This window comes from Pseudonaja textilis, chromosome 3 (assembly GCF_049901715.1).
Source record: "Pseudonaja textilis isolate UNSWEBS1 chromosome 3, rPseTex1.2, whole genome shotgun sequence".
In the NCBI taxonomy this organism is placed as follows: Eukaryota; Metazoa; Chordata; class Lepidosauria; order Squamata; family Elapidae; genus Pseudonaja; species Pseudonaja textilis.
Window position 1 is genome coordinate 5,250,366 of NC_141992.1, and position 20,628 is coordinate 5,270,993.

General features: G+C 42.3%; 1 protein-coding gene and 1 long non-coding RNA gene across 2 annotated transcripts in view; one reads left to right on the top strand and one right to left on the bottom strand.

The window, feature by feature from the left end:
• The first annotated feature begins 8,202 nt into the window (after positions 1–8,202).
• Positions 8,203–9,258, top strand: LOC148125994 (uncharacterized). The gene is made up of 2 exons (XR_015742668.1): positions 8,203–8,548; positions 8,938–9,258. It is a non-coding gene; the product is annotated as an uncharacterized LOC148125994 (long non-coding RNA).
• A 5,095-nt stretch (positions 9,259–14,353) lies between these two features.
• The window catches only part of STMN3 (stathmin 3), a 38,285-nt gene continuing 32,010 nt past the window's right edge, over positions 14,354–20,628 (bottom strand). The window contains exons 3-5 of the mRNA XM_087928863.1: positions 19,069–19,244; positions 17,423–17,614; positions 14,354–14,634 (exon numbers count right to left, since the gene is read on the bottom strand). Of these exons, the coding sequence (XP_087784989.1) occupies positions 14,575–14,634; positions 17,423–17,614; positions 19,069–19,244 (428 nt within the window). The 3' untranslated portion in view covers positions 14,354–14,574. The remainder of the gene's footprint in view (positions 14,635–17,422; positions 17,615–19,068; positions 19,245–20,628) is intronic.

Here is a 20,628-nt window from a genome sequence, read left to right on the forward strand (position 1 = left end):
TTCCTATTTTGATCAGTATCTTAAATTAAGATTTTAAAAAGAATTGGGAAAGAATTCTGGTTCTGGCTGGAGGCAAATACTGGAAGAGGAGAGAATCGGAGGTGGTGGCTGCTAATTCTTGATAGAGGAAGAGAGCACGACTGACCCTCTGTATATGCCTGTATCTGTGACAACAGCTAGGAGCAAACCGCCATCTCACTGTCTCCTGGTTTATGAGAAGAAGCTTATGATCATTTTCTTCCAAGATAGTGTTCTCTGCCACTTCTTCAACCATTATCTTCTGGTAAGAATTAGGTCCAGAATAGCAGTTACCCCTGTTCTTTCATTACTGGAGGTTTTTAATAACAGATTGGACAACTTTTTGTCTGAAATGGTGTAGGCAGAGTCTCCTGCCTGAGCAGGGGGTTGGACTAGGAAACTTCCAACTCTGTTCTTCTATTCTTGACTTTTGGCAGAGGGTAAATGCTCACCTGGTGAGGTCAGTATCACCGAAATTCCCTATACCAATAGCAATAGTATTTAGACTTATATGCCGCTTCACAGTGCTTTACAACCTTTCTCTAAGCGGTTTACAGAATCAACCTCTTGCCCGCAACAATCTGGGTCCTCTTTTTACTGATGTTGGGATGGAAGGCTGAGCCAACCTTGAGCAGCCTGTGTTGCAGGTCTTTTTGAAAGGCTGATCGTGTAAAGCACAAAAGATTCATTTTTTTTTTATCTTCTGCCTGCTCAGGCCATCTATTAATGAGCTCCCCATATGGCATCATTTTTATTTCTCTCCCCTTTTCTTCTTACCAAGACATTTGCAAAAGCACCTAAGGGTTCCAGTTCCTAAATTTCTATGCAAATGTGTTTTTTCCCCCCCATTATGTAGATGGAGCTCACCCATGCTTTCTGCAGAGTTTTTCTCTTTTCGGTAAGTGGAAGCATCCAGGAGAAGTCATATCTCTTTCATATATGAGCATAGTTGCCTTTCTCCTTGCTCTTGCTTCCTAAAATGACAGTTTGTGATCGGAGCTTATAATGCAGACTTCGCAGCATTGCATGACATCTTATACTTTTATTCTGATTTCCTTGGCAATGGGCACGCTAAAAAAGATAATAACCTGATGCTGTCCTGTACAGTCTCAGTAAGCGTGGCCCACAATCAGAAATTCTAGAGATGTGATAGAAGAGAGTAATTGTCACTTGGGGTTGAACTTAGTCCTCTGTGAGCTTGGTGGTTTTCTTGCAGACGCTGCATTGCAACTAGACCTCAATTTAAAACCACAATTGAGACCGGAATTTCTTCCATTAATTAGTATGGGCGTCTTCTTACTCAGCCTCTCCCTCCTTCCCTTGGATGGGATCCACGTGCCTAACCCGTCTTCTCTGACCCAAACATCCCATCCTATTGCCCCAAAGGTGCTTTTCCAAAAGGCAACTGGACTTTCTTGGTGTTTTGCTTTTGAAAATGTTTCGCTTCTCATCCAAGAAGCTTTTTCATTTCCGGCTGAAGAAGCTTCTTGGATGAGAAGACCCAATGTTGCCAAGATTGAGAACCACTGCTCTTATTCGTTTGAACTGACTACATGATACGATATATGGTCTAATTGGGTGTCTTCTGTGTATCGCGTTATTAAGAAATACTTTGGGGGAATGTATATCAACAGAGCATGAAGAAATAAAAAATCCCTTCCCTCCTTCTCCAGGTTTTATCAATAGTTTGTTTGTTTTTTTGTTATCCCAGAAAACCACTTGAAAACAACTGCGGTTGGAAAAACTCAATAGATAAATAAAAAATGGTGAGTTGTGGTTTCATACCAAGTTTATTTCTTGTTTTTCCTCATTAATCACTTCTTTTGCACAACAACAACCTCAAGTTGACGATGAAATGCATGTGAAATTAAAGGAATCAGATTAGGCTCAAGTATGAAAAAAAATCCATTCGTGACACTGTTATACTTCCTTACTTTTTCCGCGTCTTTGGAAAGACCAAAAAAAAAAAAAAAAACAGCACACACTGCACCCTAAGAAGTGACTTTTATGAAAGGCCAATCACATTTAAATTAGACTTCGGGAGAAAACAGGAGGACAGTCCTGGGAAGGATCAAATACCAGAAAAAAGTTTGCTTGCCGCACAGGTGTTTTTGAGAACTTCCTGTAAGGTGAGCTTGTGCTACATGGAGACAACCCTTGTTACAATATAGGTTTACGCAATATAACTAGTGATGCTCATAGTAGAACATTTAGAATACACCTGTGAGAGAGAAAAGAGTTCCATTTTACATCAGAAGGAGTAGCACACTTTGGCTGCTGACATTTTGACAAGTTTTTCTTTGTCCCTTCAGTTCTAACTAGATACTTCCGGGGATTGTGGCCTTTACAGCAGAATAATTGTGACGAGAGCTTGTTCCATCTGTCTAACGGAATATACATTCCAGCATCCTTGAATCTTCCTTTTTTTTTTTTCCAGATCTCGTTCTTCTCTCTGGCATTCAACCATCATTGCTCTCTTTTTTTGTTGTTGTTGTTGTCAGTTACAGTTTGTAGAAGATGCCCAATCGGGGCCATTTAATCAGTCCATATAGGCTAGAACTGGTTCTTAATACAAAATCTGCTGTGGAATACCATCCGTAGCACCATAAACATGCCTTCCTTGCCTCAGCCATCCAGGGTTTGTGGGGTGCGTGTGTGTGTGCGTGCGTGCGTGTGGTTTTTGCTACATGCACTTGGATGATGTCACAGTTGGCAACTCTGTAATACACGCAGGCACATAACCACACCTTGCAGCGTCGGCTTTGGAGGCCTGGCGCCAGTAGCATCAGGCAACCAAGAAAATATCTACAGTTAATGGAAGATATTAACTGAGGAGCATCAGCGAGAAGCACTGCTCAGAGAATAGCCACACTGGGCACCAAAAGAGGACATAACATTTATTCTTAACATTAGGGTTTGTTTCACAACGCAGCAATATAACACCATCCCAAAGGAAAACCAAGTTATCGTAGGCATCAAAATAACATTTGCATCAGAGGACTTAAGATTTGACAACCTGGTTTCAGGCAGATTCGTTGCTTTCTTAAAATAGGTATGAGATGTAGCCCATCAACACAAGACAAAGAGTATTGTTACCTTTGGGTGGGGCTTAATAATGCCAAGAAGATTTATAACTAACTTCCAGTTTTTTACTTCCATACAAAGAACAGATGTCAGTAATTAAGATACAGAGACAGAATAGCTCCCAAATTTTTCAGTTCCCAGGCCTTCTTATTCACTTTCTCTCTCACGCATAAAGTAATTTTAGCAAATATCTAATTTTTATATATTGGTTATAATGATTTTGTACATAATCTTCCAAAGTAAAGGGATTGTGTTTGTTTTTTAATCTTGGCTTTCTCAACATTACTGAGACTTTTCTGTTTTTCACAAATAATAATCTGGGGCTCCATAAGGAATAAATAACCAAGATGAATTGGTTATTAATATAAAATGGCTATTAGTGTAAAATCCGTGTATAATGCAGCAAATATAGTAATGGACTTTGGATGGAATGTAAATTTAACTTGGTTTGTGTGTTCAGATTTTTAAAAAAACATCATTTCAAATAGATTTTCCATTTGAGTCTTTTCCTATGCTTGATTTGTGCTTATTTGCACCCATTATACCTTATCATGGAAAAGCTTGTTTTCTTTGACACACGCACACACACACAAACATTGATGCTGGACTTATTTCTGGACCTTTTTATTATACCCAGCTATTCTCCTAAAATAATTTTATTTACACAAGGGGTTCTGCTGACTGATGAAAAAGCCTATCCAATAAAATGCCTCTAGTATTTACTTGAAAACTTCAGTGTGTTTTCAGCTAATTTTTCCTGGCATACGCTTTCTAGTTTAGAAGCACTTGGAAATTAAGACAAATGAATGAATGTCATTCTCTGTACCTAAACACTACATGGCAGAATTCATTGACTGCCAAAGAGATCTTTCTGCAACCTGATAGCCATCAGATGTTTTGGACAAGGAAGCCCAATTGGCAGAGACATTGGGAGCCATTTCTCAACTTTGTCGGCTTTTAAGACATGCAGACTTCAACTCCCAGAATTCCCACCGGTTGGGGAATTCTGGGAGTTGAAGTCCGCTCGCATTTAAAATTGCCAAGGTTGAGAAATATTGGTCCAAACTAGTGTGTTTCAAAGTGATTAGGTAGGAGAAGGACGCTGAAGGCTAATCCACCCATCCTTGTTTCTGATTTGATTGAAATATGATATTGTGACTTCTGTGTGCGCACAACATTAGCTCCAACAGCACAAACACATCCAATACAAACACATTTAAATGTATCTTTCAGTTGGGCCAATTCTCCCTTTAGTGAACAGCTATTGAGTAGCAAAAGCAGAGGCATATAAGTCTATCCCCTTAGCCTGTAATCTTACACTCAGTCCCATTGAACTCCACAAGGCCTATCTTGGAAGAGTCATACATTAATCTGGGCTCTACATCTTTTCCCCTAATTTTGCACATCAATGCCTCCACATATCGTGTGGAATTAGGAAGACGAGAAAGCTCCATTTTAATACTGCCATTAAAAACGGCAACTTGCCCTGATATCCTAGGAACCAGATTAGCTCCTCTGTTTTTCTAGGAGGTTAGCTGGAGTGAAGGCTTTCAAAAATACCTCACTTAGCCTTTCTCCTTCCTTCCTTCCTTCCTTCCTTCCTTCCTTCCTTCCTTCCTTCCTTCCTTCCTTCCTTCCTTCCTTCCTTCCTTCCTTCCAAGAGATGGTTCCATTTTCTGCCTCACCTGCTGTTGAATCCCCTTTTCAAATGTTCCTCCAGATTTTTCCCATTCTTTGGCTACTTTCACAAACCTGCTTAACCAACTCACTGAACTCATTCGTTTTCTGGAATTGCAAAGGGCACCGAATGCCATGCTAATGAAAGGAGATGAGTTTGCACAACATGCTAAAGGGACATTGCACAAACCCACAACCAGGCTTCCCACATTGTGCAAACTACAGCTGCTAAGTTTGTTGCTGTCTGGTTAACCATCTGAACTGGCTGACATACCCATATCAATGAAGACGGGATGAAGTGAAGCTGGGACATCTAGAGACACTAGACCTGGTGTGGGTGATTCCACTACTGGTGACACCCCAGACCCATGAGACAGATCCAGCAAGCCCACAGGACCCCTTGCCTGCCCTCACTGACCCCTTCTCAAGACCCTCAGGTCCAACCACCTGGTGATAAAACTCCTTAGAACTGAGAAACATGCCAAGAAACAAACTGCTGGAGAATCCATTGCCACAGCTCTGTATGGGGTGGAGAATAACAGAGTTGGAAGGGACCTTGGAGGTCTTCTAGTCCAACCCCCTGCTCAAGCAGGAAACCCTGTACCATGCCAGACAAATGATTGTCCAAAAACCTCCAGTGCTGGAGCACCTACTTCTGCAGGGTGGATTTATTGGCCTTGCTCCCTATGCGCAGAGACTGAAAACCAACTTTTTACGCCAACTCTTGCTGTGGATTCCACCTTACTGTGTGTCTCCTTTCTTTTATCCTGGGTTTGTCACTTGCTTATTGGATTCTTGGCCTTGACCTGTGCTAAACCCATGGACCACACTTACTGTCTTAAGATACTAGCTAAAAGACTCAAAAAGTTTTGCCCATCACTGGACTATGGCAGGCCTCCAGATCCCTATTTCTCTGGCTGGCAGCCAGCAATTGTGGCACAGAAAAGATATCACCTAGGTGATAATAAGAGACACTTTGCTACTACTTAGCGGTTGGCTGGATTTTTGACATTCACAACTGGTAGCCCTACTCTAAACCAATCAAACAGTTTGCGTTATTTTTATAAGCCATCTAGAGGCACTAAAAATAAGTGGGAGGCTGTATAAATTCTCTAAGTAAACAAATAAATTTGTGCAACACACTAAGACGTAGAAAGTCAACATTAAAAATCAACTATAATGAACATTAACCAATATTAGCAGTGTGGTTTCAATTTTCTTACGATGGGGTTCTGCCATCACAATTCAAACATTACCAAAATGTCCCCAATTGTGGGTTTTGATTAAATGAACGTTCCTTAAAATGTGAAGCAAACAGCTATTTTTTTCTTTCCACAGCAATATTCAGTTCAGTCTCTCGTCTTACTTGAGAGCTAGCTTTCAATTTTCTGTCTAATTTACTACTTTCCTGACCTCAAATGAACAACTACAAGCAGGAATGCTCACCATTTTGCTTGGACTCCTGAGTAGCAGTATTTCTGATTGTTGTCAACATTTAAACAAAAACATCAATTGTTAGAATACTAAAACCTAAATTTACAGCAAATCCGAATTACACACCACACAAGCTCACAGCATCACACCAACTAAGACTATCATCATTATCCTGCAGACATTTCACTGTTTCCACCTGGATGATGACTTTTACAGGCAACTCTATTTTCCCTTAGAATTTATTTAACTCTATTTAAGCATTTTAAATATATCAAATGCAGCTAAAACAATTCTGCTTTATAGGCCAGTACTTTCACCAATGATTGTTTCTAGAATTGATTGGTCAACTGGAACCTTTTGAACCCAGTTCTTCTATCCTGTTCCCAGGCATATTGTGCAGTATGTCTTGACCCTGACTGACCCTGTCAATGGCTCTTCTCTTTTTTCTAAGCTAACTAAAAATTCTTTGCAGCATCATGGCCCTTTTCTTTGTCCATGAAGATAAAATACTTGCTCAGGACTTCTTTTATGAATGCCAGGCTGGATATTTTATATATTGGGGAAAGTAAACCAGTGCAACTTGACTTCCAACTGTTTGTTTGTCTTCCTTGATCGGTTCAGTGGATGGAATATTCACCTTTGTCTAGCTAACTAATTTGCCTGTGTGTTTTACCTTTCCTATAGGCCACATCTGTGGGAATTGCCCTCTTTTTTCTTCAAAGGTTTCTTCAATGTTCTTTTCATGATTCCATACTTCACTCCTTGCCAATCAGTCCCTGAGGCCATTTCAGTTTTGGACAGCAAACTATATATATATATATATATATTATCCACCTATTCTATCCATGAGAAGAACAAAAACTCTGATGTGGCTGTGTAAATGTTCTCTTCATGAGACGTACCTAAATTTCCCTCACCCGTCATCAGCATGCTCCCAAGCAACCTTTTTTGAAAGATGTTCACTCCATTTCTGAATTCCAAATGTGGCCATTTTAAGACTTGGGGGCTTCAACTCCCAGAATTCTTGGGGGAATTGAACTCCCCAAGTCTTAAAGTTGCCACATTTGGAGACCCCTATTCTAAAGGTAAGAATTTTTGCCCCGTCACAAAGGCACGGAATCTAGAGAAGGCCAAGAATTCGCAAGCATTGCCAAAGTCACTAGAATTTACATCACTAGAATTTACAAAATGGCAATGCGGTTCTTGAAACGCCATACCCTGGTGTCAGTCTTACCAAGGGGGCCAGACGGGAATCACAACCAGATGGTTTATTGCAAAGCTACATTAACAGAATTATTGCAAGTCTGAAAGTACAATTCTTCCACCATCTCTTTTACAGCAGGAGAAGCTGGGAAGGATCCCTTCTTGATTCTCTTTCTCTGCCTGCTATGCAGCGGAGGGCTCAGCTGTCTCTTATCTGACTGTTCCCTAGACAGCATCTCTTTGTCCTGTCAGCTGTCTCTTATCTGACTGTTCCCCAGACAGCATCTCTTTGTCCTGTCTCCCAAGATCTTTCCCACATACCGTCTATATCTGGTGCCTGGAAAGCCACAACAGAGATCAAACCAGAGGCTGTAAAGACAAGAGAGCTTTACAGATCCAGGAGAACTTAGAACCAAACAAAATGTGGAAATGCCCCAGACTAGTATCAAGTATTAGTTACCCAAAGGGAATACACACATATGCTATTCAAGAAGTTGGCATTGGCATATAATTTAGCATTCCAAAGTCAGGTCAGCATCTAATTCAATAAATAACTCAAAGATAGATGGATGGATGGATAGATGGATCGATCGATCGATTGATCGATGGATGGATCAATCTGCCATCTTCAGCTTAGCGTGTCAACTCATGAAGCTTTCCTGACCTGACATAACAATTTACTGGCATCCTGTCATAAATTGTTAGGGCAAGTGGGGGAGGAGGAAGTAGGCAATTGGCATGTAGAGATGAGTGGGGGGGGGAGGGGGGGAGGGTGACAGGCTTGATATAAGCCAGAGTTACGAGAACCGGCCTATTCCAGTCTTCAAGGCTGCAGAGCCTGGAAAAAGAATGCGAACTGCACCAAGTGGCACCAAACATCCAAGCTGTTACCAAAACACCTATGTGGCACCGCCACTAGATGAAGACAGACCAGTCAAGGGGGGAGGGCGTGGAGAAGGGTGAATTATGTAATGCTTTGTGCAGGAACTTCAGTTCTAGCTTTGCTTTTCTTGCAATCACTAATCCGTAATAAAAAAGAACCTATCACTTCAATCAAATGGAGTCGAGAGTCTTTCTTTCCTAGGGACCTAGCTGGGGCAGGTCTGACATAGATAGATAGATTGATAGATAGGTAGGTAGGTAGGTAGGTAGGCAGGCAGGCAGGCAGGCAGGCAGGAAGGCAGAGAGATAGATAAGATAGATAGATAGATAGATAGATAGATAGATAGATAGATAGATAGATAGATAGATAGATAGATAGATAGGTGGGTAGCATAGATAGATTGGATGGATGGATTGATGGATGGATGGATGGATGGATGGATGGATAGATAGATAGATAGATAGATAGATAGATAGGCAGGTGGGTAGGCAGATGGGTAGATTGGATGGATGGATGGATGGATGGATGGATGGATGGATGGATGGATAGATAGATAGATAGATAGATAGGCAGGTGGGTAGGCAGGTGGGTAGATTGGATGGATGGATAGATAGATAGATAGATAGATAGATAGATAGATAGATAGATAGATAGATAGATAGATAGATAGATAGATAGATAGATACTTTGGCTGTTTCGGTATCTATGGCCAATATAGGTCAAACATGGTCATAGTGGATCAGTGATACTTTGGCATTTCTTTATTTTATCAATTGGGATCAGTTTATTGGGGAGAGGATATTACAGTGCAAAATCTTCGTTGAACCTGCTACTTTGAAGAGACGGTCACAGAAGTGATAAGCATGGCCTTTCGGGCAGGCAGTACAATATCAACACCTCTGTTCCTTGGCTTTTCAAAAAAAAAAAAAAAATCCTAAAAATATTTTTAGCTACATTTAGTGTATCTCGCCCTGAGAGTTGCTGCTATCGGGCCACCGATAATTTTTAGAGATCAATAAATAGCTAAAGAAATATCAGCCACCCTTCACAACAATATATTAAGGAATTGGGTACCATTTGATGCCACAGGGAAATCCTGTTGGAACTTGCGGGAAGTAAATCATCGGATACAATTCTTTGGGGGGAGGGCATTGGACTCCATTAGTAAAAGCTACAAAAGAGTCCCCTTTGTTACTGTTTGTATTGTTGAGAACTGCCTCAGAAATGAAGCCAACCCTCGTGGAAGCAGGAATATTTTCTCGACATCATCCCCAGACAGAAGATGAAAAGGACAGCCATGTCACCCAAAGATTTGAAACTGGAAAGAAAGTAACGGGTTTTTCTACTTGAGCATTTGACCATAACTTTCATTTTGTTTCTTAAGGGTTCAAGACAATTTTAGTTACATCAATGATGTTGGCCACAGACTTGCAATATTACAACCTCCTTACGTACTAACTTTGGATTTTTTTGAATCCTTTTGAGTTGTTGGCATCCAAGCTAAACAACATTATTTTGTGCAATTGGAAGCCTAGAAGATTTATGGATGCCAGGAATCTGTCTATGGCTTGGAAAATATGGGTTTCTCCTCTTGCCTTTTCCCTGGAAAAACTGCGAAAGAATACAGGAAGATGCCTCACTGCAATTCAGCCCCGATTCATCTACCTGGCTGGCTGAGGAATTCTGGGAGTTAAAGTCCACAAATCTTAAAAGTTGCCACGTTTGGAGACCTCCGTCTACCTTAGTATTTCTAACAGTGGTAGGCAAAAGAGTTGTAGCTGGAACAGTTTGAACCCTACCACAAAAGTCCTCCAAAGCTGGGGTTTGGATGCTGCGTTGATACTATTTGCGTTATACAGGCTCTCAAGACCAAAAACACTAATGTTGGATTTGCATTGGTTATTTACAAGGAAGAAAAGCATAAATCACAGAAATTTGGAGTGGTGGTACAAAATGTCACCAGCATAAGTCTAACCAGTAATTGAGTTTAGCACAGCAATATCAAAATCTATCTTGGCCTTTTTTCTTCTCTTCAGGAAGCTGGTACCATAAATTCTTTCTTTCCTCTCTCCTTCCTTCCTTCCTTCCTTCCTTCCTTCCTTCCTTCCTTCCTTCCTTCTGGCTAATGCTAAGAAAATACGTATGGGAATAACATGGAAAAGGTGTAAGATTTATAGTTTTTGTTTAGAAGTCCCTTCCTTCCTTCCTTCCTTCCTTCCTTCCTTCCTTCCTTCCTTCCTTCCTTCCTTACTTCCTGCCTGCTAATGCTAAGAAAATGCAGGGGAATTACATTAGTTTTTCTTTATAATCGATGACTGTAGGGAATTATATTTTTTCTGTTAGTCTTTTTCTTTCTTTTCTATCTCTCTCTCTCTCCTGGCCCCCTCCCTCCTCCCTCGCTTCTTTCCTTCTTTCTATATTTTAGCTAATGCTAAGAAAATATGCATGGGAATTACGTTTTGTTTAGTTTTCCTTTATGACGAATAACAATAGGGAAGCATATTTTTTTCTTTCTTTCGACATGTTAACAAAGTAGGCATAAGAATTATAGTTTTTGTTTAGAAGTCTCTTTCTTTCTTTCTCTTTCTTTCTTTCTTTTTCTTTCTTTCTTTCTCTTTTTCCTATCTCTCTCTCCTCCCTTCCTTCCTTCCTTCCTTCCTTCCTTCCTTCCTTCCTTCCTTCCTTCCTTCCTTCTATTAATGCTAAGAAAGGTGTGAAAATTAGTTTTTGTTTAGAAGTCCTTCCTTCCTTCCTTCCTTCCTTCTTTCCATCCTTCCTTCCTTCCTTCCTTCCTTCCTTCCTTCCTTCCTTCCTTCCTTCCTTCCTTCCTTCCTTCCTTCCTTCCTTTGACTAATGCCAAGAAACTATGCATGGGAATTACATATTATTTTGTTTTTCTTTTTTTATGTCTAATGACAGGGAATTATATTTTTCTATAGAAGTTCCTTCCTTCCTTCCTTCCTTCCTTCCCTCCCTCCCTCCCTCCCTCCCTCCCTCCCTTTCTTTCTTTCTTTCTTTCTTTCTTTCTTTCTTTCTTTCTTTCTTTCTTTCTTTCTTTCTTTCTTTCTTTCTTTCTTTTTCTTGTCTCTCTTCTGAGCAAGGGCACTGAAAGGTGGTACTTTTGCAGACACGTAGAGCTTGGTTCCTGCCTTCCCAAAATCATTTGGCTTAGAAAATGAAACCTGATTTGTAGACTTGGGAAAACTGAGACTGCAACCTATGGATTACAGAAGAACTCTACACAGTATTACATATTAACCCTAATCAAATGAAGTAATATTTGAGCTCCACGGGAATTACTTCTAATTATTTAAACAAAAGGTCAGGAAAAGGAAAAACAAGCTGCCTTTTGCCAACCGCAGTGCCTAAAAAAATCTGTTGAATTATGAAAAGATATAGAGGTGGCCACTAACTTGGATGTCTTTTAAAGAGAATGGAAAACAATATAATGGAGAAGTAGTCTATCAAGAGGCACAGAATAACAGAGTTTGAAGGGACCTTCTAATCCAACCCCCCTGCTCAAGCAGGTGACCCCATACCATTCTCAACAAACAGCTGTCCAGTCTCTTCTTAAAAACCTCCAGTGATGAAGCAGCCACAGCCTCTGGTCTTGAGGACTGTCTAATCTCCAGGCTAGAAGTCACCTGCCTCCAAATACCAATTGCAAAGGAGCCAACAAGGGGAGAATTTCAGGCTCCATTTCCTTGTGAACACCTAGGAGAAAGATAATGCTGAACTAAGATGAAACCTGGTCTGATCCAAGAGGATAACCTGTATTAAATTACATCTCAGAACGGATTTCTTTCCCCCGGGTGATGGTGGTGGTGTTAATGACAGTGATGTGAACCAACATATTATCAGTGTTTCCGAACCTTGGTTGTTTTAAGACAAATGGATGTCAACTCCCAGAATTCCCCAGCCAGCCATGCTGGCTGGGGAATTCTGGGAGTTTAAGTCCACCTGTCTTAAAGTGCCCAAGGTTGAAAAACACTGATATTATTACCATCCCCACAGCATAATTCGCTAACCAAAGAGTTCTAATCTCACAGCCATTCAACAGCCCAGGTTGACCAATTTGCCAACATGACTCAGAGTCCAACTTGCCAGAATATCAAATTAATACTAGAACTCTCCCATTTCACCCAACACAATGACAACCCCTTGGAAAAACCAGTGCAAAAAAAATCCTCTTTATATTTGGGTTAAAATGTCGGGGCCCTGCAAAGATCCATTGGAAAAAACAGTCATTCTTATATTTGATCTGTTGCTTTGACTACATTAAACATCCACCATGGGGACTAGAAACTTCTGCACACCTAAACAGCCTGCCTTCCTAAGACCTATATCCATACCAGACATTTTGGATCTGGCAAAGGTGGGACGACCATCTGTTGTTTTTTCCCGGGCGCTTTCCTTGCAATTTAAATAAGCCTTTTATTCTCTTGGTGTTTATTATTCTTATTGTTCTTATAAGTATGCTGCAAACTGAAAGATGAGCTGAAAATGGCGGGGGTGGTGGTGGAATAAGAGTAACAGTCACACCTGATTGATATATTTTGCCATTCTAAATTGGGGATTTACCTGATCCAGTTTGGAAAAATAATAATAATAAAGGAATGATCAGCTCTTACCGACTTTTTCAATGGTTCAAAATTACTCATAAAACACTCTACTTTCGATACTTGCTGCCTTTAGCGTTCTGTTAATGCTGCAAACTTCACCCGTTTTCTTTATGCTTCTCAATCCTTACTTTGAGGCAGCCCCCCCGCCCCCACTTAACTGAGACCGACGTTATCCCATTCTTATATCTTTTGCTACAGTGAGCCTCCTACAACACAAAATGACGGGGTCTCCCCCAGGCGTTACAAAGTGGTACCAACACTTGACGCGATCTTGACTCTATTTCTACCCCTCTTTCTGCGGATCTTTCTTTCTGATGGTCACAAATTCCTCAGGCAAAAGGACTTTTCACACTGGAAATGCTTGAGGGAAACTCAATCCATCCTCTTTGAAAATATAGCTAGTAGGGCCGGGCGAGGCAAAGTGGAGTTTCAAACGAGACCCTTTCCCCTCTTCAGAGAAAAATTAGCTTAACATCTCCAGGGAACAATGTTTAGCCCGAAACCCCGCTGGCCACTTTCTAACCAAGCCCCTTTCCTGCTGTGCAATGCCAATGACCACACATCACATCCAATGACTCTGCTGTCCCGCGGTCCTTAAACCTTGCGGGGAGAGAGAGAGACTTTGGAAAATAGCCATTAGGCCTAGACTTATATACCACTTCACGGTGCTTTACAGCCCTATCTAAGCAGTTTACAGTCAGCCTCTATGCCACCCCCTATTCCCACAAAAATCTGGATCACACCATTCAGTCTAAAAGGGTTTGAGGTTGGATAGGGCAACGTTTCCTGCCTGCTCTTTGGGTTGTGTTTTTTTTTTTTTAACGTCCTCTTGAAATGATTCTCCCTTTCCTGTAAATCAATCAAGGAAGCAAAAAAGGTGTCTCTTAATCGAACCCATCAACTATCCAGTTGTAACTTTCCTCACCAAGAAAGCAGGGACCTCGTAAGGTATTTTTTTAAATTTTCCCCTCCCAGGCAAACCTCCGGGACGGAGGAGGAAAAACCCACCACAAACGGGGGTTCGGATGTGTGCGTACCCTTCCGTTCCCCCTTGTTTGCAAACAGAAAGTTGCTTTTCCCATTTGCAGCGTGCACTTAACTCAAGATGTTTTCCTTCAGCATAGAGTGTGTGTGTGTGAGATAGGCCTTGGCAGAGGAAGAGTCCTCTTTTTATCAGTCTCCTTGGCTGGAGGGGTAGGAGAGGGATGAATTAGGGGAGTTAGGGTTGGAGAATAATCAGATCGATGGGGGTTCATAGAGAGGCAGCCTTTCGCAACGCAGCCAAACACCTAGCGAAGTTTTTCCTCTTCGTTCTTGTGCATTAAATGGTTTGCGTTTGGTTGTTCCGAACAGCTCAAAGGAAAAAAAAAAAAGCGGATTTGATGGATGCTATTATTTCAAGGTTCGACAAATGGCGAGTCGGCTGGGAGGTCTCTATGAACCTCCATGTTAAAAGATACAGAGAGGAGAAAGACATGGAGCTTGTACACCGGAGCGCGTTGGGGGAGAGGGAAAGGCGGGGGAAAGGAAAAGAAAACTGAGAAAACAGACGTTGCCCTGTCTAGACAAAATTAAAAAATTAAAATTAAAAAAGAAGTTGGGATCGGTGGGTTAGTTATTAGGAAGCAGGTGTTAGCTGTGTAGAAAAGCCACTTATCCAGAAATCTCTTCCCGTTGTTCCTTGTTTCGGCGCACTTCGGCTGCGTGCAGTTCCTGAAAAAGATGGAAGTGATAATAGGTGTGTGAAACGCAGCACAGGAGTTTGCAGGGATAAACACCTCGGTGGCAGGATCGCCCATCTTCACACACATTACAGGTAGTCCTCGACTTACGACCACAGCTGAGCCCAACATTTCTGTTGCTAAGCGAGTCAGCTGTTAAGCGAGTTTTGCCCTATTTTCCTTGCTACAGTTGTTAAGTGAATCACCGCAGTTAAGTCTGTAACTGTCATGCCCTTGTTGGAGTTGGATTCTGAGGGGGAGATTGAGCAGCTGACAGGGAGTGGGAGTGTGGCTCCGGTGGCTGTGGAGGAAACTGGGGAAGGGCACAGTCCGGCTGGGCATTCAGAGGAAGACCCAGGTCCACCCCTTCTTCATTCTAGGGCATGCAGGGAGGAACGGAGAAGGGAGCAAAGTGGCTTATGGGGGAGAAAAGGGCCCTGATTCCCTTCATTAGCTGCAGCTGGGAGAACAGGATAATAAAGGGTGTTTGTGCACAGCACCTTTCTGGAAGCAAAGCGTGCTTTATCTTTGTTTGTCATGTCTTATCTGGGTTTTGGCATCCTCCCAACCGTGGGTGCTGCGTTATTCTTCGAAAGTCTGCAATTTATCATCCTGGCCTGCCACGTTAATTACTTCAGTGTGGTTTGTGTTGGTTTTTTTTATTTCTAATTATCTTTACTTTGGGTTCGGACTGCATTTCTGTCCTTTGTAGACTGTTTTTTGAAGAGTTTGTTATCCAGTCGAGGATAATTGGACATTGGAGCCAAGTTGGAGGCATTAAAGGGAATTTATTCTACTTTTGTGACTTTGTTATTTTTGTGTCATGCCCCGGGTCATCGCAGTAACACGGCTGTTAAGTGAACCTGGCTTCCCCATTGACTTTGCCTGTCGAAAGGTCGCAAAAGGGGATCATGTGACACTGGGACACTGCAACTGTCAAAAATATGAGTCAGTTGCCAAAAGTCTGAATTTTGATCACCTGACCATGGAGATGCTGCCATGGTCATAAGCAGGGGTGGTATTCAAATTTTTTAACAACCGGTTCTGTGGGCATGGCTTTGGTGGTAGGCGTGGCTTGGTGGTCATGTGACTGGGTGGACATGGCTTGGTGGTCATATTATTGGCTGGGTGTGGCCAACTCAATAACACTCACATCGAGGCACACTTCTCCTCTCCTGGCCTCTCATGACTGTGGGGATGCTGCAACAGTCGTAAGTGTGAAAAATGGTCATAAGTCATTTTTTTCAGTGCCATTGTAACTTGGAATGGTCACTCCACGCAAGCAAAGTACCAGCAAAGGAGTGGGGAAAAAACTCCAGAGAAGTTCCCGAGACAGGAAGTCTAGTCCTGCCAATAATGTAATAAGGCTTAACGGAGAGGCAGTTTCTGTAAGCAACACCAGAATGTTTCCTTCCTGCCTTCCTTACAGGATTAGCCCAGTAATTTCTTCTAACAACCGGTTCTCCGAACTGCTTAGAATGTTAACAACCGGTTCCAGTGAATAGGTGCAAACTGGTAGAATCCCACTCCTGGTCGTAACAGTGAAAAACGGTCCTAAGTCCCTTTTTTCAGTAACTTCAAACAGTCATTAAATGAACTACTGTAAGTTGAGGACTGCCTCTACTCCCATGGGACTGTGGATGGAAAGTTGGGAGAGGCAGAGAGGTCAGGAAACATGCCTCCTCTTCATCTTAGAGCATTTTTTTTCTCTCAAAAACGGGCACTTTTATGATTTGTGGACTTCAACTCCCAGAACTTCCCAAGTTGAAGTTGAAGTCCACGCATCTGAAAAGTTCAAATTCAACAAAGCGTGTTGGGTATAATTGAGAAGAGAGGGGTCCTTGGTGCTCTCTGAGCTTGGTCGTTTTCTTGCAGACATTTCATTTCCCAAACTAGGTAACATCATCAGTGCTAGTAGTTGGGTAATGAAATGGCTGCAAGAAAACAGCCAAGCTCAGAGAGCACCAAGGACCCCTCTGAGCTACAAATATTCTCCTTTAATGGTTAAGATCTTGGGTTCATTCCAGGGCACTTTCCCCCACCAGGTGTGTCCTACCCACGGCCCCAGTTGGCGTCCATATTGACAGTTACATATTAGCAATAGCACTTAGACTTATATACCGCTTTACAGTGCTTTACAGTCTTCTCTAAGCAGTTGATAGAGTCAGCCTATCACCCTCAACAACCTGGGACCTCATTTTACCAACCTCAGAAAGATGGAAGGCGGAGTCAACCTTGAGCCTGGTGAGATTTGAACTGCCCAGTTGCAGGCAGCCGGCAGTCAACAGTAGCCTGCAGTACTGCACTCTAACCACTGTGCCACTGAGGCACATATAACGGTAAAGGTTCCCCTCACAAATCCGTGCTAGTCGTTTCCGGCTCTAGGGGGCGCTGCCCCATCTCCGTTACAAAGCCGAAGAGCCAGCGCTGTCCGAAGACGTCTCCGTGGTCATGTGGCCGGCATGACTAAACGCCTTCGAAGGCGCACGGAATGCTCTTCCCTTCCCACCAAAGGGGTCCCTATTTTCCTACTTGCATTTTTTTACATGCTTTCGAACCGCTAGGTTGGCAGAAGCCATTGGGACAAGGAATGGGAGCTCCCTCCGTGATGCGGCGCTAGGGATTCGAACCGCCAAACTGCCAACCTTTCGGATCGACAAGCTCAGCGTCTCTTGCACATATTGCTGTGATCTAATATTTTGTCTTTACCCGCAGCCCTCACGACAGGGGCAGCTTAAGGCCAAAAGGCCTGTCCTGCTGGGATTTGTCGGCGCGTTTACCTTTTCGCGGAGTCTCTCCCTCAAGGCAGCTAGGTGAGCTTCGCGGATCTCCTTGCTGAGCTCCATCTTGTAGTTGAGCTTCTCTTCAGCCAGCCGGCTGAAGTTGTTGTTCTCTTCCAGAGCCTTGTGTAGCACTTCCCGCTCGTGTTCCCGCTTCTCTGCAAGCTGCTTCAGGACTTGAGCTTCCTGGTTCTGCAAGGAAACCCATAATTTAATTTCAGGAGCGATTCAGGAGCTCTTGGGTAGCCAACAAACGTCTGGGAAGCTGCTGTCCCAGCAGGATGATTACAGTGGATTTCTTTTTTTTTTTTTAAGCCTGGGAGACAATCACAACATCTGGCTCTCCTAGATCAGAGGACGGGTAGTCCTTGACTTGACGTAGATCGGGGGTTTCCAAACTTGGCGACTTGAAGACCTGTGGACTTCAACTCCCAGAATTCCCCATGTAATTCCCTGTATAGTATGTTTGTGTGTGCTTGTGTGTTGTTGTGCTTTTCCTCCTAATCAAGGAAGCACTGAGGACATTCCCACCAACACTGACAAGGCAAGCTCCTTGTATACTGTATGCACAAAAAAAGCAAATCTCACTCCCTTCTAGCCCTGATGATGTTACCTAGTTGGGTAATGAAATGTCTGCTAGAAAACAACCAAGCTCTAAGACTACCAAGGACACTACAGTCCTCCTCCTCCTCCTCCTCCTCCTCCTCCTCCTCCTCCTCCTCCTCCTCCTCCTCCTCCTCCTCTCCTCCCCCCCCACTCCCTTCTAGCCCTGATGATGTAACCTAGTTGGGTAATGAAATGTCTGCTAGAAAACAACCAAGCTCTAAGACTACCAAGGACACTACAGTCCTCCTCCTCCTCCTTCTCCTCCTCCTCCTCCTCCTCCTCCTCCTCCTCCATCTCAAACCCCACTCCCTTCTAGCCCTGATGATGTAACCTACTTCTGTAATGGAATGTCTGCAAGAAAACCACCAAGCTCAGAGAGTACTAAGGACCCCACAGTCTCCCTCCTCCCCTCCTCCTCCCTCCTCCTCCTCCTCCTCCTCCTCCTCCTCCTCCTCCCCCTCCTCCTCCCCCTCCTTCTAGCACTGAAGATGTTACCTAGTCTGCATAACGAACCAAGAAAACAATCGAACTCAAGAGAGTAGCAAGGACCCCACAGTCCTCCTCCCCCTCCTCCTCCTCCAACTCCACTCCCTTCTAGCACTGATGATGTAACCTAAACTTCGAACTAAGAGAGTAGCAAGGATCAAGCCTGCAACCACCAGCAATAGAACTCTTTGGGGGGAAATGCCAGCAAATCCAGTTGGGGGCACCAAGGGTGCTTGCAGTTCAGCCCAGAGCTACAAACATTCTCTCCTGTGCCAATTGTTAGCCATGTTAAGCGCTTAATGATCAAACGGTAGTAACGTATATATGGTTTTGATTGGAATTTCCTGGTCAGATTTCTGCCTGGATACATACTGTACAGTATTTCAGAGAAATCCCAGGCCTAGGGTCCCAAGGATTTCCCCAGATATTCATCAGCACGTGGGTTTTTTTTTTTAGCTGCTGCAACCCCCGGGGGAATTGTGAGGATTTGCCTGAAGATAAATTTGGGGAAGTGTCCGTCAGCAATGCCTGGGCCATTGTAGAGCTCCCCTTACCTTCCTCCTCTCTTCAGCAGCTTCCAATCGCTTCTGCAGCTCCTCCAGGGACAGGTCCCTCTTCTTGGGGGGAGAGGAGAGGACGGGGCTCTCTGGAGACAGGTCAGAGGGCGACTTCAAAATCACCTCAAAGCTCTGGCCAGAAGCCCTCTTGTCCAATTGCTTGACCTCCATATCTGAGCAAGGGAGAAGGGTTAGGGGTCAGATTTCCTGAGAAGTATTGTGGCATCATTTCTGGTCCTTATTCAGAATAGAATTAGAATAGGAATAGGAATAGGAATAGGAATAGGAATAGAATAGAATAGAATAGAATAGAATAGAATAGAATAGAATAGAATAGAATAGAATAGAATAGAATAGAATAGGAAAAAGAATAGAATAGAATAGGAATAAGAATAGAATAAGAATAAGAATAAGAATTAGAATAGAATAGGAATAAGAATAGAATAGAATAGGAATAAGAATAGAATAAGAGTAGAATAGAATAGAAATAAGAATAGAATAGAATAGGAATAAGAATAGAATAGAATAGAATAGAATAGAATAGAATAGAATAGAATAGAATAGAGAATTCTTTATTGGCCAAGTGTGATTGGACACACAAGGAATTTGTCTTGGTGCAAGTGCTCTCAGTATACATAGAAGAAAAGATACATTCATCAAGAGTCAAGGATCATAAGGTACAACACTTAATAATAGTCATAGGGTACAATAAACAATAAAATCATACTAGGAAACAGTCAATAAAAAGAATGAAATAGAAATAGAATAGAAATAGAATAGAAATAGAATAGAAATAGAATGGAATAGAATTCTTTATTGGCCAAGTGTGTTTGGACACACAAGGAATTTGTTTTTGGTGCATATGCTCTCAGTGTACATAAAAGAAAAGATTCATCAAGAGTCAAGAATCATCAGGTCCAACACTTAATGATAGTCATAGGGTACAATAAGCAATGAAATCATACTAGGAAGCAGTCCATAAAAATCGTAAGGATACAAGCAACAAAGTTACAGTCATACAGTCACAGGTGGGAAGGGATTGGTGATAGGAGTGATGAGAAGATTAATAGTAATAGTGGTGCTCATCAATAGATTCATTCTTTCTTCACCGTCCTCACTTAGTTCTCTCCCATCTAGTCAAGAATCCATCACCAAAGTATTTAAATGTGTCTTTCTCCATAACCAATGAACCCAGTTCTGTTAGTTGCATAGATAACTTCATTCTGAACACTCACAGGAAACCAATGAAATTTATATTGATAAAAAAGCTACCCACTATATAAATAGGCTGTCAAATTGATGTTGAATTATGCATCCAGCGTTGCCTGTGATGAATCCAACAGACTACTGACAAGTTGCTCAAACCCAGTTAAAAATGTGAACTGTCCTTTGCTGAATCTACGAAGGTTTATCATAAACCTGAGTTGGCGGCCAATAGCCATTTTTCAGTATTTCTCTCTAAGAGCTGATTTTTGGGATAAGCAACTTAAGAGAGAATAGAATAGAATTCTTTATTGGCCAAGTGTGATTGGACACACAAGGAATTTGTCTTGGTGC